Genomic DNA, 17360 nt, shown 5'->3' on the forward strand with positions numbered 1-17360 from the left:
GTGTGTGTGTGTGTGTGTGTGTGTGTGTGTGTGTGTGTGTGTGTAAAACAAATTAAATACTGTGGAACTTGTATCATTCCAATAATTTTCTCTAAATAACAGCTTACAAAATGGGTTTCCTTTCCTGGACAGTTTGACATCCCATCACTGACTGACCCAAATCACCATAATCCATCCATAAACCCCATGGCCTGCCCTGCCTGGGTGAGAATAGAACCACAGCCTCAGCCTATCACCCAGATTACAAGGAAACCCCTCTGCATTCACAGCATCTGTCAAGAGGTCCTGATCCTTATAGCACACTGCTGTTCAAATCAAATCAAATTTATTTATATAGCCCTTCGTACATCAGCTGATATCTCAAAGTGCTGTACAGAAACCCGGCCTAAAACCCCAAACAGCAAGCAATGCAGGTGTAGAAGCACAGTGGTTAGGAAAAACTCCCTAGAAAGGCCAAAATTAGGAAGAAACCTAGAGAGGAACCAGGCTATGTGGGGTGGCCAGTCCTCTTCTGGCTGTGCCGGGTAGAGATTATAACAGAACATGGCCAAGATGTTCAAATGTTCATAAATGACCAGCATGGTCGAATAATAATAAGGCAGAACAGTTGAAACTGGAGCAGCAGCACGGCCAGGTGGACTGGGGACAGCAAGGAGTCATCATGTCAGGTAGTCCTGGGGCATGGTCCTAGGGCTCAGGTCTCGCGTGATTTCATTCGCTGGTGTAACTAAAGAGTACGTGTCATAATATCGCGAGCCTTATATTTTTGTAATCTCATCCTGCATAGAAGCAGGATGAGGACTCTGTTAATACAAGGTTGCTGGTTCAAACCCTATACTTGCTGATTGATTCCCCTACATTTCTTATAATAGATGCATCTGACCGTGATGACAGGTGATGGCTGGTTGCAGTTTAGCACACTGCCCTAATTGGGGCGGCAGGTAGCCTAGTGGTCAGAGTGTTGGGCCAGAAGCCAAAAGGTTGCTAGATTGAATCCCGAGCTGACAAGGTATAAATCTGTAGTTCTGCCCCTGAACAAGGCATTTAACCCATTCTTCCTAGGGCATCATTGTAAATAAGAATTTGTTCTTAACTGATTTGCCTAGTTAAACAAAGGTTAAAATACCCTTTATTTTCCCATGCCAGCACAACTTGATATAGGCCAAGGTCAATGCCTAGCGTTGCACTAGTCTAATAGTGCTTTCACTAGTCTAATAGTGCTTTCAAACCACTATCAAATATTTTGCATAAATCTCCTAACTCTGTTCCTCTCCCTCTGGTTTCCATGGTGATCTAGAGACTGACACTGGTTAAATAGCTTTGTCCCGAGACCTCGTTACGGATAGTTACATCATGGTTGGTAAAGGGTGCGGGAGAAATCCTCGTTCTCCCCGCAGAAATACTGACATTCTATCGGACATGGTTCTTTCATAAACTAGGTCATAAAACAAAACGCAGTTATTTTGCAGTAATTCCGGAATATACACTACTATCGTGCGTATCATCTGTTATGGATACAGAAACATTGTAATTTTCTTCTGGCACAATCTGCCCTCAAGGAAGTTATCATGTGAGTTTTACAGAGTGAAATCCTCCTTTGTTATTTTCTTTCCTTGTGGTTTTGTAACAAACGTTTTATTTCCAACAGCAACATATGTGAGTATGGTGGAGGGATATTGACAATTTTGCTGTGTGTTATATCTTACATTTTGGATCGCCTGACTGATGGGTACATTATATACGATAGATTTTGAAGGATCCGCGCAGTGGCGCGCACTTTCTATTTGGGCAATTCCCTCTTGTAGTGTACATTTGATTTATCAAAGCCTACACCATGTATAATTGAAATCATTCCTAAATGGTAACATCGTTTTTTTATGCTTGTGCTTGATGGTGTAATGTAAGAGTTCGTACAGTGATTCTGCGTGATGTGAAAGTTTGAAGTGTAGCCTACTCCTTCCTGTAAGTGCTCTCCAGTTGTATCCTGCTCTAGCTCTCTGGTAAAACCCAGATTGAGGCGTGGGAGTCCAGCATACAATACTACAGAAGCCTGTAGAACCACTTTGTGTGTGTGTGTGTGTGTGTGTGTGTGTGTGTGTGTGTGTGTGTGTGTGTGTGTGTGTGTGTGTGTGTGTGTGTGTGTGTGTGTGTGTGTGTGTGTGTGTGAGAGAGAGAGAGAGAGACATCCATCCATAAGCGAATTGAAAGAATATGAACATCTCCACTGCCTCTCTGCCATAATTATCACCATTTAAAATGCTAATTTCCTCTCTCCTGCAGGTGCCCAGACAGTGTATGAGACTAAATTGCTTGTCATAGCCGGTCACTCAAAGCTAATGACTGCCTCTGCTCTCTCATTACGCCTGTTGATGGTGAATTATGGCCGCTGTTGATACAAAAGGGAATTTATGCCAGGAACTCAACTCTTTCTAAGCAGATTCTCCTCCTCTTCCTTGTGCAGGGTTCATTCCAGCCCACTGGAGCTAATAGAAGCAGAGAGATGGAGATGATTGTGTCCTGCTAGAGCCTTCTTGCTAATGTAGCCTCCCTGTGTGTGAGGATACGACTCTGTCTACTAAGAGGTTCAGACTTTTATGGCACAGGTGGTAGTGCACTTACCTCGCAACCATAGTGTTGCTGGTTCAAGCTCTGACTGTCAGAGGTGGGTTTTCTGAGATATTTTTTGATTGTTTATTTAACTTTTGTTTATTATCTATTTGACTTTCTTTGGCAATGTAAAAATATTTTTCCCATGCCAATAAAGCCCTTTGAATTGAATTGAGAGAGAGAGAGAGAGAGAGAGAGAGAGAGAGAGAGAGAGGGGGGGATGTGTAGATGCTTATAGCCCATGGGTCTGGTTGGCTGCGACAGTGTGTGAGATACCCATGGTGCACTTGGGGAGTGGTAATGCAAAATACAGTGGGTGGACAGTACTGCGCACACACACACAAACCTCACAAAACCCTGAGGAAGTTGACTGCTTTGATGGGAACAACAGTCTCACCATCAGACACTGACCAAAGCAGGCTGTGCTACGTGGGCAGAATAAGCTGGGCTGTAGACACACACACACACACACTTTGATAAAACACAGGCCATGCATAAATCTCTTGCTCTTTCTTTATCTCTGTTCCACACTCACACATCTCTGCTTTCAAACTACAGCACCAAAAACACTATCTGTCGCGCGTGCTCTCTCTCTCTTTCGGGAAAGGGCCACACACACACATACACACACTTCCTGTTGGGGTGAGTCAGACCCCATGGAGAGTAATGATGGGCAATGATTACATTGAGTCAACAGTCAACATGATCTAACAGCCCAGCATAGCAACACCACAACACAAGAAACATATATATAGAGAATGTGTGGGGGGAGAAAGAGAGAGAGAGAGCACGAGAAGGGGAGGAGAGGGGGAGAAAGTGAGAGAACAAATACACACGCTCCGTGTTTAGAACTATGTCAGTGATGGTGATATGTCTGTGTGTTTACTTGGGTGTTACATGCAACCATACACAATATATAGGATGAGTGTAAAGCATGTTTTAACATGATCTGACTGTAATTCATAAATAAGAGAAGGAAAACTGCAGTGAGAAAAGGATTAAAGAGACGAATGACATGAATGAAAGAAACAGATGAAATGAATGACGTTCTGTACGGTACTGTATGAGATCTAATGTTTCCGTACAGTGTATAGACTGTATTATAGACTAACTGTATAACTGACGTGTAAGAGTTCATGGAAGTGGCACATACAGTATAGTGTTAATTGGCAGGCCTGTTTTGCCCAGTCCATAACTTACTACTGAGACCTATAGGAGCCAGGCCCCCAGTCCCTCAGTCCCCAATGGCCTGAACAGGGATGTTACTGATGCAGCTAATGGTAAACATACAGGAAACACCATCAAGGCAGAAAAAAAACATTCATTACAACACCTTAGACCCATTTGGGCATCAGATCAATCTGGAGGGAATGCTATTTGAGTCCGAAAAGGATGTTCATATGATAGGTAAGATAAAGAAAATCTTGCAGAGAGCATATACAACTGACAATCTCTTTAAAAAAAAAAAAACTATTGGAACCACAACTTAAAAATAACCGATATCGGCACAAGATGGAGGGAGTGTTGGAACATAACTAATGAAATGACAGTTAACGAAAATGTATGTTTAATCCATTAAAAACTGATGTATAAATTTATTATACAAGAGACAAATTTCACAAATTCTACAGCACAACGGCAGAGTCATGTCTCAAGTGTAAAACTAACAATGACTCAATAATCCATGCCTTCTGGGAATGTTCTAAAGTCTAAAAGTTATGGGCGGAGATAGAACGTTGGCTGTCATAAGTATTACAATCTAAATGTACTTTTAAGACATGGCATATGAGGGTGCAGTTAGATACCCTATGGGTTGGATAATACTTGTCTTGTCAGTCATCTTGAAAAATGTGTACTTTCCTCCGTCATTAACACAATGGAAAGGTCAAACGCTTTTTTATCTAAATGTTGAAGGTGCATGGGTGACGGAGAGAAACAAAATGGTGCAGTTTGAGGCCATGTAGCGGAGAGTGATGCTGGAGATGTGGGTGTGAGCATGTGGGTCTGGCCAGGTGGGTCTGGGCAAGATATAATGCAAAGAAAAAGTCTTACAAAAAATGTAAACATTGTAAAAAAAAAATCCTAAATTAACACCTTCAACCTCTCAGTGTTCATGGCTCATTTGTTAGACTGACAGATGTAGGGATGCAGGTTGTCACCCAGGTGATCCGATCTTTCAGTTGTACAGTAGCAGACAGTTTCTAACTCTATGTATTTATGTATGTCAGGAGGTGTGAGAGAGCCATGCGTGGTGGTGGTGGGGGTGGCAGGGGGCTGTGGCAGGGCAGCGAGGCCCAAAGGAGAGAGGAGCACAGAGCTCAGGCTCGCCTGCAGGGGGGGTTACAGAGACTGGAGCAGGCCACGAGCTACCACCTCAACACACTCACCACAGAACAACGAAGACTACACAGAGACCTGCTCAACATCAGGACCGGTGAGAGAGATGCTTGTGTGTGTGTGTACGTGTGTGTGTGCATGTGCTTGTGTGTGTGTGCGTGTGCATGTGTGTGTGCGTGTATGAGCTGACCTGTACCTGTGTGACCCCAGGTAACCCCTGGAGGAGGAGCCTTCACCCTCTGGTGTCGCAACCTGTCAACCCTGACCCCTCCCATCTCTCCATGCCCTGCAGGACTACCCTACCCACAATCTCACGGGCCACCAGACACCCAAAGAAACACAGGTGAGCTCTTCACATCAGAGATAAACCAAACATGTTTAAATCACTGTGGGTTCCTGTCTCAGGCAGACTGCGTCAGCTCAAAGCCACACAGGGCAATTGCTTTACTTCACGAGATGAAACAGCATGAAGTTTTTGCTGTGCAGTTTGCTTATTTCTTTATGATGACAGCCTTACAGCCTACAGCCCTACCCCAGTTTATTACAGAGCTACCACAACACTGTCAACTGTACAGTGAAGCTGGGACTCTTTTTGTTAAAGGGTCAATGTAACATGTTCATAGAAGAATGAAGCTAATCTGTGGAGTGCTAGATTATATAACATGACCTTCATAGGGCTAATCTAATCCTGGCCCAGATGGTTGAGAGAAGAACTGACAGGCTGTCAGGTTAACCTTGGCATTAGTACTTGTCCTTTCAGTTTCTTTGATAATTTCACTTTAGTTGCTGTGAAAAAGCCAAGTAATAACAAGTATAGAATGTCAGTGTTGACTAATCAAACCCCTGATAATAAATTATCTCTGGAGATGGCCAACCCTTCTTCAGGAGAGCTATACCCTCCTGCATGATTTTGTTCTATCCCTGCTCTAACACACCTGATTATTCTAATCAGCTGCTCACCAGGATGTTGATTAGCCAGAGCAAAAGCCTGCACAGTGCATAACCAGAAGGGGAAGTGCTTTCCAGGTGGAATGTTAGCCAGCCCAGCAGTTGGCCAACTGAAAACATTTTGCAACAGTAACATCTATTTATTTTTCCAACTCAATGAATGCACGAGAAATATCTATAGAGTTTAAACTTTAAAGAGAAGATCACGTGCCATTCATGGGTTGCACAGCAAGATCAGTGAGTGGATGTGCACATTTTTCAAGATTACAGTATATCTCCCTGTTCTTCCATGCAGAAATTGTATCCATGTGTTTGCATTGTCATTGCATATCTACACATGTAAAGTTACTCATGATGTTTGTTATGGGATGGTAGTGTGTGCGTGTGTGTGTGTGTGTGTGTGTGTGTGTGTGTGTGTGTGTGTGTGTGTGTGTGTGTGTGTGTGTGTGTGTGTGTGTGTGTGTGTGTGAAGTAACTTCATGGTATGTGGGAATATGATTTTTCTGTGTGCATTTGTGGGGAGGATAGGGTGATGGTGTGTCTGCCTGACTGTATGCTTGTATGTGTGGTTTCCAGGAGAGTTTGTGAACCCCCCGCAGCAGGCTGGTTGGTGGATGGGGATTTTAAGCAAGCGGACCGGTTAATTATGCTAATCAAGGGGCAGATAACGAGACGCTTAAAACCTCACTCTGAGATACACACAAACACACACACAGCTCTCTGTCAATGTGGGTTTGACTATCATCCTCTTGAGAGAGAGAGAGAGAGAGAGAGGGAGAGAGAGAGAGAGAGAGAGAGAGGGAAATTTGTGTGTGTGCGTTTGAGAGACATTCACAATTATAGCTCATATCCCATATCTATGCATATTCTATTGCTTCATACCCCCTTCCCCTCTCTCCTACTGGTAGGCTGCTGGGCTTTCCCCTCTCTTACTGTTAACTAATGTATGTGGGTGGTTTACAAACACTGTTCTATACTACTCTACATACAGATACTGCTTCTCCAGTGATGTGTGTCTCTGTTTTTCTCTGTGCTGTGGCTTGGCAGGGATCCATGCTGGCTCTTTTAACAGACTGATTCTAAACTCATTTTCTTTTATGATGTGCATCCCTCTGCCAACTTCTAGTGGATTTATAGTCCCCTTCCTGGTTTCATTTTTTTTCTTTCTTTCTTTCTCCCTCCCTCTATCTCTTTCTCTGTTGTTCAATGCAGCCTTTTACTGAATCCACAAAGCAGGCCCCTTGTTTGTTTGTGTGTGTGTCTGGGTATGATTGTTTTGTTGTCCAAAAACATTTGTTATAGCCAATAAACAGACACTGAGTCACAACATGGTGACACAAGGTGGATACTGATAGTTTGTTGTGTGTGTGTGTGTGCGTACGTGTGAATGCATTTGTGTGTTGTCTGACTGATTATCTCTATTTCTCTCTCCCTCTCTCTCTCTCTCTCTCCCGCACTCTGTCTCCCCCCTCATTGTCTCAGGTCAGTGAAAGCTGTGTGTGGGGGAGTGTCTGGTCTGGCTGCACTCCAGGCCCGGGTCCATGGCTTCCTCTGCAGCTCTGCAGACCCACAGAGACAGGGGGCAGAGAGCTCAGTGGCGCCACTCTGCCTGCCAGACCTCAAACTGCAGCCTGCAGCAGAATTGACCAGCACTGGGCTGGGGGAGAGAGGGGAAGTGGAAGGGAGGGAGGGGAGAGCTGAGAGAGAGAGAGAATATGTGAGGGGGAGAGAGGGGAGGGCAACGAGAAAGAAGGAGGAAGAGAACGGGAGGACAGACAGAGAGAAAGAGGAGTATTATCCTCTCCCTCCTCCCCCCTCCGACGTCCTCGCTGCTGATGGTCGGCCCAGAACGCTCCACCTCCTGCCTGATTTCAACCAATCACTGGCCGAGGCTCGTAAAGCTCGCTACATCCGTTACCGAGGTCGACCCCCCTGCGAGAGGGAGCTGTCAATCACTGAGATATTCGCCAGGGGCAACACAGGTTCCATCCACAGATTCTGAAAAGAGAATAACCCTGTAAGATAGAACAAATCCTGTGAGTGTGGCTAGTAGTGTGTGACTTTTCTTTTAACCTGGGACCTCCACGCATGTGTTAGTCCATTAAGCAAAAGCCTTAGTATTTGCTCGGGGAGCTATAGCAAGTCTTCAGGTCTCAGGCAAGGTTACTCATCATGCGAGCGTGGTTCAGCAAACCACTTCCGTTATATCATGGACACCTCCATAAACATTAGATCCATTCCAACCTACTATGTTTGGACTACATTGTGTCATACTGAACAGGGCTTTGATCACTGATACACCTGTTCTGTGCCAAACTGACAATGCATCTTATTCAGTGTTTCTATTTTATTAGGCAAGTTAGTTAAGAACAAATTATTATTTACAATGACAGCCTACCAGGGAATAGTGGGTTAACTGCCTTGTTCAGGGGCAGAACAACTGATTTTTACCTTGGGGATTCAATCCAGCAACCTTTCGGTTACTGGCCCAACGCTCTAACCACGAGGCTTCCTGCCAACCTGTGAATGTATATCTGTGAATGTAGCATTTGAGATTTACTCAATGTGAAAGTCCATAATATCTATTGTGTTAAATCATGTACCTGATTGAAATTCTCAACGTATGTAAAGTATAATGTTTAAAACTGTTGGCTCATGAATCATGATTTATGGTAATAAAATAGAGGCCATGAGGTGGTTGCATCAGTGCCTCTGTAGTGTGTGTGTGTGTGTGTGTGGTGTGAGGAGAACGCCCCCTGGCGACAGCTATAGATATTGGTTTACATTTATTGCCATTCAATGACCATAAATACTTATTTATTTAGTATCACAATGTTATGATAAACCGATATATATATATATATATATAAAAGGTATGTTCTGTGGTATTATTAATCTTGTATGAAATCTATTATTTTAAGCCATGGACAACTCAGGCTTTATGCTTAGTCAGTGTTGTGTGTCAGTAACCAAGGCGACGAGTGCGTCCAACAATGAAAAGAGAGAAAAAGAAGAGGAGGGTGACCAAACAGGTCGGAGTACGATTTAGGAGGCTCAACTTTGAACTTTGAATTAGTCGTATGTACAGGGTACACATGGTATACATAGTCTAACAAAATGCTTACTTGCAGATTCCTTCTTGACAATGCAACAACAATAAGAAATACTAAAACCTAAAAATACAAACAGCTCAGTAGACTAGAATAAACATTTTAGCATAAATGTATAGTCCAATATTTCCATGTGTTTTGGGCAAGGGGGTATTAGGGGACAAGTGTTTAAATGGTGCATTATTTACCAATAATAATAAGGCTGGTAGCAGCAGAACATGGTGGGTGTAACATGAATGTATATGCGTGTGTGTGTGTGTGCACCCGTGTGTGTGATGTCTTCTGTTTCTGTGTGTCTCCCATAGGAGCTGATCTGAAGGAGAAAGCTGAGATGAACCACTCTGACTCCGATCTATTTGTTCACGGACTGCTCGGTGGGTGGTGTGTGTGTGGGCCAGGGGCTTCCCCCAGTCTAGTTCAGCCTTCAGCCTGTTCTCATGCTAGTACATCTCACCCCCATCCTCATAATATGTAATATGAATGGCTGATTAAGAGGTCAAAAAGGAGCTGGCCCTGGACCTAAGGTAAGGTGGCAGTCGCTTACGCTTATTACTCACATTTATGCACATCAAATATATTATATTTATGCACAGGATGAGCCTGCAGGAAGGGTACCACCTGAGGTTGGAGGATGGCTTCCCTGTAATGCACATTGTTGAGATTGCCTGCACATCAAATAAATTAGCAGGCTATTTATTGGTTTCATAACAATAACTAGATCTGTCTGATCTCTCCACCTGGTGTTCTACTCTCTGGGTGTTGCGTTGCTATGGACATTGCATTGCTATGACAGCCACTTTGCCCATGCCAACGGTTGTCACGGTGGATGGCTTCGCCTTAGGAGGAGGTCTGGAGCTGGCGCTTGCCTGTGATCTTCGCACTGCCGGTTAGTGACCTCTAACCTATCACCATAGCCAGGCTGAAACACAGTTCCATACTGACAGTGGTGATAGTAAGCTGGTCCGGTACAGCGTCCCGGCAACTTAACGGTAAAACATGAGCCTATCACAATAATTACACAAAATGCCAAGAACTATAGACTTTAACACCATTAACATTACTTCATGTCAAAGGCATGACAATGTACGAATTGACTTGAAACCGAGTGGTCTACGCTTCAAATTATGTTGTGGTTCGACAAGAACACTTTGCCAAGGCGGAGATGAGTGGCCCATCCCGAGACGCGCACTGACAGCAGTGGACGCATCAATTTAGACTACAAGTGTACGCCTAATGACAATCAATCAAATTGTGGGTGCACAGTGCACTATTTGGATGCTTGAATTATTTTGTGAGTGAACGAAGATTCACAGGTAGCCTAGAGAGCACTTTTTTTTTTTAAGTGATTGACAATCAGATGAGAACATCATTAATGGTTGTTTGTTCATCTTTACTCGTCCCACAGAGATTATATGAAATTAATGATATATGTAATTCTCTGACTACACCTAGGCTATGAACAAAATGTTTATAGGGAGAGGCCCATGCCAATAAGACATTTTATCTACCTTCACCCCTATATACCGAGATACTTTGCTCACTTCTGGCCATGTGATTTATTAGAAGAACATGGTGTTACGTGATTTACAACAATCATTTGATATTATGGGGAGAAGGGATGCATGTTATTTAGATTAGGGGAAATTAATAGCCCGATAATAAACATGATAACCTGAAAAACAAAGTACACAAACATAACTGAAAATAGAAAAAAACAACCATTAGAGGGGTATAAATCGAAGTCTCCAGTCTACTTACATCTGCTGCTTCTGCGACAGACTATCCTTAAACCAAAGAATTGAGGTACCGTATCGACAAGTTTTTTTATATATTTTTTTATCTGACTCGGCTAGTGATAAATAAGATGGTTATTTTTATATTTTATTTTATTTAGTATTGACCGCTGATCTTGATTGATCTATAGGAAGAAATTAGTTGGTGATACGTAGTTGGCATACAATTATTTGTAGACTACTGTAAATCATAGTCTTGATCTTGTGAATTAATGATGCACTTTGTCAATCTCTCTGCCAATTCCGGGTTGCTAAAATTCTAATAGTTCACCTAATTTCAGTTTGTGACAAAACAAGCGAGTGTAGAGAATCGTTGTACCATCTAAACCACTGTGAGATACATTTTCCATAACCAGAAATATTATATTTGTAGTTGTTTTAAAGCTGTTGTAAACAAGTAAAAGATGCAAAAAAGAAACTTTAGCTTGGGAAGCAACTTCTTTCTTTATTTACACATGTTTAAATTTATGTGGTTATTAAGTATGCTGGTCTATGTCAAATCACTGATTGTTTATGTTTCAAGTTCAGGTCTTTTAGGTTTATCGTTGTGGTGATCTGTCTAGTACAATCACAGAGATAATCGAATTAATCACAAATTCAAATCAATTAAATTAAACATTTAAGCATTAATTGTGTGTTGGTGAAGCAGCCCACTAAACAACAGACTGAACTGACCCTGACCCTGAACCCAGTAGTTACCCCAGAATGCCTTGGGCAGCGCAGTGAACCAGAGTTCAGTGACGTGTCAGAACAAAGTGCACAATGGAATGTCCGATTTTGACTAGTAACTCTTTAAATTATATGGCAATGGGGGACACTAGTCAAAGGTGAGGGACACCATTACACCTGTATCACTATGCATTTGTCCCATTTCAAATGTAATTTTAATTGTCTTGTGTTTGACATTCAGAACGCCCCCATCTCTGAACTAGCCTGGCTGACGTGACCCACATGACTCACAGCGCAGGGAGAGCTTTAATCACACTGGGCTGGAAATTAGGCCGTTCATGCAATATTCGCTCAGAAATTGTGCAACGGGTTTGATTGGTTCTTGCAAATGTTTATTTTCTGAGGTTGAGAATTTGAAAGGATTTGAAAATCCAACCGTTGAAATGGAAGTGAGGGGGGGTGTTACTCTGGGGCTGTGCATGTGGGTGTTTGAATGAGAAAGACACAGCGGAGAGCCAACCAATAATAATTATTATTTTCTTGTCTGTATCAAGCAACTCACTTAATGTCAGACTGAACTGTGACTCTGAACATGTATCCATATGTCCCCAGTAGGGCTGAGCTGACGAGTGAAGTGTCCACACCAATTTTCATTATGGAATCGGCTGAGAACCCCAGTGAATTGTGAGACTCTACTACAACTGTATCACAATGCATGACATATTATATGTTGACAGTAAAGTACCAGGGCACATATATGTAAAGCGTAGGAGTGCTGGAGTAGGATTAGCCCCCCCCCCCCTTCTGAGACGCTAGGATAAGCACTGCTACCGCTGAGACTCTGAGTATGGGACAATGTATTTCAGTGTTCTTGTTTTTGACTCACTCAGACAATTAGGTAACTCCCCATCTCTATTTTAAGTATTTGTAAGTATTCAAGGAAATTGTCTAATAGCAGAGTGAATGTAAAATTACAACGCAATAATATTCCTTTGACAGACATTAGGTATAACATTATTGGATATTTGATAGTCAATTCTTACATTGATAAGTGTCTTTATTGACCAGTGTTCCACCCAGCTAATCTCCCTTTTTCAGGACCCTGTCTTTCAAAGATAATTCATAAAAATCCAAATAACTTCACAACTCTTCATCGTAAAGGGTTTAAACACTGTTTACCATGCTTGTTCAATGAACCATAAACAATTAATGAACATGCACCTGTGGAACGGTCATTAAGACACTAACAGCTCACAGACGGTAGGCAATTAAGGTCACAGTTATGAAAACTTAAAACACTAAAGAGGCCTTTCTACTGACTCGAAAAATACCAAAAGAAAGATGCCCAGGGTCCCTGCTCATCTGCGTGAATGTGACTTAGGCATGCTGCAAGGAGGCATGAGGACTGCAGATGTGGCCAGGGCAATTTATTACCATGTCCGTACTGTGAGACACTAAAGACAGCCTTACAGGGAGACAGGACGGACAGCTGATCGTCCTCACAGTGGCAGACCACGTGTAACAACACCTGCACAGGATCGGTACATCCGAATATGACACCTGCGGGACAGGCACAGGATGGCAACAACAACTTCCCGAGTTACACCAGGAACGCACAATCCCTCCATCAGTGCTCAGACTGTCTGCAGTAGGCTGAGAGAGGCTGGACTGAGGGCTTGTTGGCCTGTTGTAAGGCAGGTCCTCACCAGACATCACCGGCAACAACGTCACCTATAGGCACAAACCCACCGTTGCTGGACCAGACAGGACTGGCAAATAGTGCTCTTCACTGACGAGTTGCGGTTTTGTCTCACCGGGGGTGATGGTCAGATTCGTGTTTATCGTCTGAGCGTTACACCGAGGCCTGTACTCTGAAGCGGGATCGATTTGGAGGTGGAGGGTCCGTCATGGTCTGGGGCGCTGTGTCACAGCATCTTCGGACTGAGCTTGTTGTCATTGCAGGCAATCTCAACGCTGTGCGTTACAGGGAAGACGTCCTCCTCCCTCACGTGGTTCCCTTGCCCGAGGCTCATCCTGATACGACCCTCCAGCATGACAATGCCACCAGCCATACTGCTCGTTCTGTGCGTGATTTCCTGCAAGACAGGAATGTCAGTGTTCTGCCATGGCCAGCGAAGAGCCTGGATCTCAATCCTATTGAGCATGTCTGGAACCTGTTGGATCTGAGGGCTAGGGCCATTCCCCCCAGAAATGTCCGGGAACTTGCAGGTGCCTTGGTGGAAGAGTGGGGTAACATCTCACAGCAAGAACTGGCAAATCTGGTGCAGTCCATGAGGAGGAGATGCACTGCAGTACTTAATGCAGCTGGTGGCCACACCAGATACTGACTGTTACTTTTGATTTTGACCCCCCTTTGTTCAGGGACATATTTCTGTTAGTCAAATGTCTGTGGAACTTGTTCAGTTTGTCTGTTGAATCTTGTGTAAATATTTGTATGAACATATGTTAAGTTTGCTGAAAATAAACGCAGTTGACAGTGAGAGGACATTTCTTTTTTTGTTGAGTTTAGTTACACTTATCTAATGTATTCTAGTACAATCATTCGTGATTGAATTGGTCAAATTCTATTCACCAAGCCCAACGTTCAGCTATGAATGACGGAGTACTGCATGTGCTCAGAGTAAAGTATGAGGTCCTTATCAGTGTCACACCCTGATCTTTCACCTGTCTTTTTGCTTGTCTCCACCCCTCACCAGTTGTCTCCCATCTCCCCTCATTATCCCCTATGTATTTATACCTGTGTTCTGTCAGCTGCTAATTTGTTTTGTTCGTCAAACCTACCGGCGCCCCCCCCTGCTCCAGTCTGTTTCTAGTTCTTGTTTTCTAGTTTTGACCATTCTGCCTGCCCTGACCCTGAGACTGCCTGTCGTTCTGTACCTTAATTACCTCTGCCTGCCCTTGACCTGTCGTTTTGCCTGCCCTGACCCTGAGACTGCCTGTCGTTCTGTACCTTAATTACCTCTGTCTGCCCTTGACCTGTCGTTTTGCCTGCCCCGTGTTCTAGTAATAAACATTTGTTACTTCAACACTGTCTGGGTCTTCCCTAAAACGTGATAATCAGTCCCATTTCAGTTGCTTTCTTTTTGATTTACTCAGGCACATCCCAATCTCTGAAAAGTTAGGAATTCTGAAATGTTAAATAATTGTGATGCTGTCAAAACATTTAAGCCTGAGTGATATGCATTTGATTTCCAAGCTAGCATCTTCTTGTATTTATCTTCTGGTGTGTGTTGGTGGAGCAGCCCATTTAACACAAGACTGAAATGTGTTCCTGGCCTTGGCCTGTCTGGTACCCATTATTAGCCCACAATATGATCTCCCTAAGGATGCAAAGGTGAGAGGTTCAACTACACCTCTATCTATGCATGATGTTCAGCGTAAAATGCCAGAGACGATTTTAATCCCATTTCAATGGTCTTGTTTTTAACCAAAACTTCCTTCGATCTTAAATGTGAAGTGTTTTAAACAGAACCAAAATTTCTTTCAATTTGCAAAACGGATTTGAGGAAACGATCTAGAAGACTGAAAATGCTGTTCGTTGTACATTTTTACTTTGTTATTAATCTTATAGACCAGCAGATGTCACACTCATTGGCATCTTTAGGATATTTGATAGTCATGTCATACATTGATAAGTGTCTCTTGGTGCATTTCAATCGATAGGTGTTAACTCTGTTTTATTGATGCGTTGGCTATTGATCTGTTTTTTTTCTTCTATCACTCCAGTGAGAAATTCATCGCTGATCTTTTGAGGGATGTGAATCATGTCACATCAGTTCGACATATCACTGAGTACAATTTCAATCTGCCTTTCCCTATTCTAAATCCAGAACGGCATCATGTCCTACATACCGTGTGGTACTGTCACGACTTCCGCCGAGGTTGGCTCTCCTGCCTGTTCGGGCGGTGCTCGGCGGTCGTCGTCACCGTCCTACTAGCCACTACCGATCCCTTTTCGTTTGTCTGTTGGTTTTGTCTGATTGGTTTCACCTGTGTGTATTTTAGTTAATTAGTGTCTGTATATGTAGTAGGTTGTCCCGCCCTTGTTTTGTGCGGGATTGTTTTGTCTTCATGTCATTTTGGTGGAGTACTTGTGGTTTTTATTCTCCGGTCATTTTATGATCCTGTGTTGGATCATTCACCCGGTGTGTTGGGTTGACCGTCGTTTTTGTACATCGGAGAATAAACTGTCTATTATTGTACCTGCTCTCTGCGCCTGATTCCACTCACCTTAGTACTTCGTGACAGAATCCCGCACCCGCAATGGAATCAGCAAGAGCAGCCGCGTCCCCTCTCCCATCGATGGAAGAGAGGGTCCTCCATCACACCAGCCTGATTCACAGGATTGGTTCTGCCATGGACCAAATGATGGAGAGGATGGATCGATGGGAGAGGAGTGGCCTTCCCACCTCATCTCCAGCAACCCCTTCTTCAGCATCTCCTGTTCCTGCGACCACATCAGGCTCCGGGGCTCTTCGGCTGACGCTCCCACGGGAGTATGACGGAACGGCGGCTGGGTGCCAGGGTTTCCTCCTTCAACTAGAACTATACCTGGCTACCGTGCGTCCTGCTCCCTCTGGAGAGGAGAGCGTGAGCGCCCTCGTCTCCTGCTTGACTGGGCGAGCCCTCGAGTGGGCCAACGCAGTGTGGAATGGTCCGGACTCGGCGAGGGATAATTACCCAGAGTTCACCTGCCGATTCCGAGCTGTTTTTGACCATCCACCAGAGGGTTGGGCGGTGGGTGAACGGCTGTTCCACCTGCGTCAGGAGACGAGGAGCGTACAGGATTTTGCTCTGAAGTTCAGGACCTTGGCCGCAGGAGCAGGATGGAACGACAGGGCCTTGATCGACCATTTCAGATGCAGTCTCAGGGAGGACGTCCGCAGGGAGCTGGCATGTCGGGATACCACATTCACACTGGAGGAACTCATTGACTTTGCTATCCGTCTCGACAACCTGCTGGCTGCCCGCGGGCGTTCGGATCAGGCCCTGTCGTTTCCACTTCCCAGCCCTCCTGCCCCTATACCTATGGATTTAGGAGGAGCGGCTTCGAGGGGGACCGGAGGAGGAGTGTCCTACTGCACCAGTTGTGGTTGACACGGGCACACGTCTGACCGGTGCTGGAGGAACTCTTCTAGGAGTCGGAAGGGCAGGCGGAGCACTGTTCGATCACCCCAGGTGAGTAAGCACCAGACTCACCCAGAACTTCCTGTCGGTCATGTGTATGTGTTGACTTCTTTCCCTGGGTTTTTTCCCTCTCTACAGCATAAGGCGCGAGTCGATTCAGGTGCAGCTGGGAATTTTATGGATTGTGGGCTTGCGTTAAGGCTAGGGATTCCCTTGGTGTCGTTAGACCTACCTTTCCCCGTGCACTCCTTAGATAGCCGACCATTAGGGTCAGGAGTAATTAGGGAGGCTACGGTGCCGCTGGACATGGTAACGCAGGGGGATCATAAGGAGCAGATTATTCTGTTCCTTATAGATTCACCTGCGTTTCCAGTGGTGTTGAGGGCTCCCTGGTTAGCTAAACACAACCCGGTGATTTCCTGGCGACAGGGGGCTCTTATGGGGTGGTCAGAGGAGTGTTCAGGTAGGTGTATAGGAGTTGCCGTTGGTGCGACTACGGTGGAGAGTCCAGACCAAGTTTCCACCGTGCGCATTCCCTCTGAATATGCCGATTTGGCTATCGCCTTCAGTAAAAAGAAGGCGACCCAATTACCACCCCATCGTAGAGAGGACTGCGTGATAAACCTTCTGGAGAACGCTGCACTTCCTAGGAGTCACGTGTATCCATTGTCCCAGGAGGAGACGGTAGCGATGGATACATACGTTGCCGAATCGCTGGGACAGGGGTACATTCGGCCCTCCGCATCAC

The 17360-nt window shown here is 44.5% G+C and overlaps 1 protein-coding gene across 1 annotated transcript; it reads left to right on the plus strand.

Moving 5' to 3' along the window:
• Window positions 1-1358: 1358 nt before the first annotated feature.
• LOC135512949 (uncharacterized) lies at window positions 1359-8579 on the plus strand. Its single transcript, XM_064935490.1, has 5 exons — window positions 1359-1570; window positions 2462-2662; window positions 4836-5041; window positions 5155-5287; window positions 7375-8579. Exons 2-5 carry the CDS (start codon window positions 2595-2597, stop codon window positions 7892-7894), a joined length of 927 nt encoding a protein of 308 aa, XP_064791562.1. The 5' UTR covers window positions 1359-1570; window positions 2462-2594; the 3' UTR covers window positions 7895-8579.
• Window positions 8580-17360: the final 8781 nt, after the last annotated feature.

Source organism: Oncorhynchus masou, chromosome 24 (genome assembly GCF_036934945.1).
Source record: "Oncorhynchus masou masou isolate Uvic2021 chromosome 24, UVic_Omas_1.1, whole genome shotgun sequence".
Lineage (NCBI taxonomy): Eukaryota > Metazoa > Chordata > Actinopteri > Salmoniformes > Salmonidae > Oncorhynchus > Oncorhynchus masou.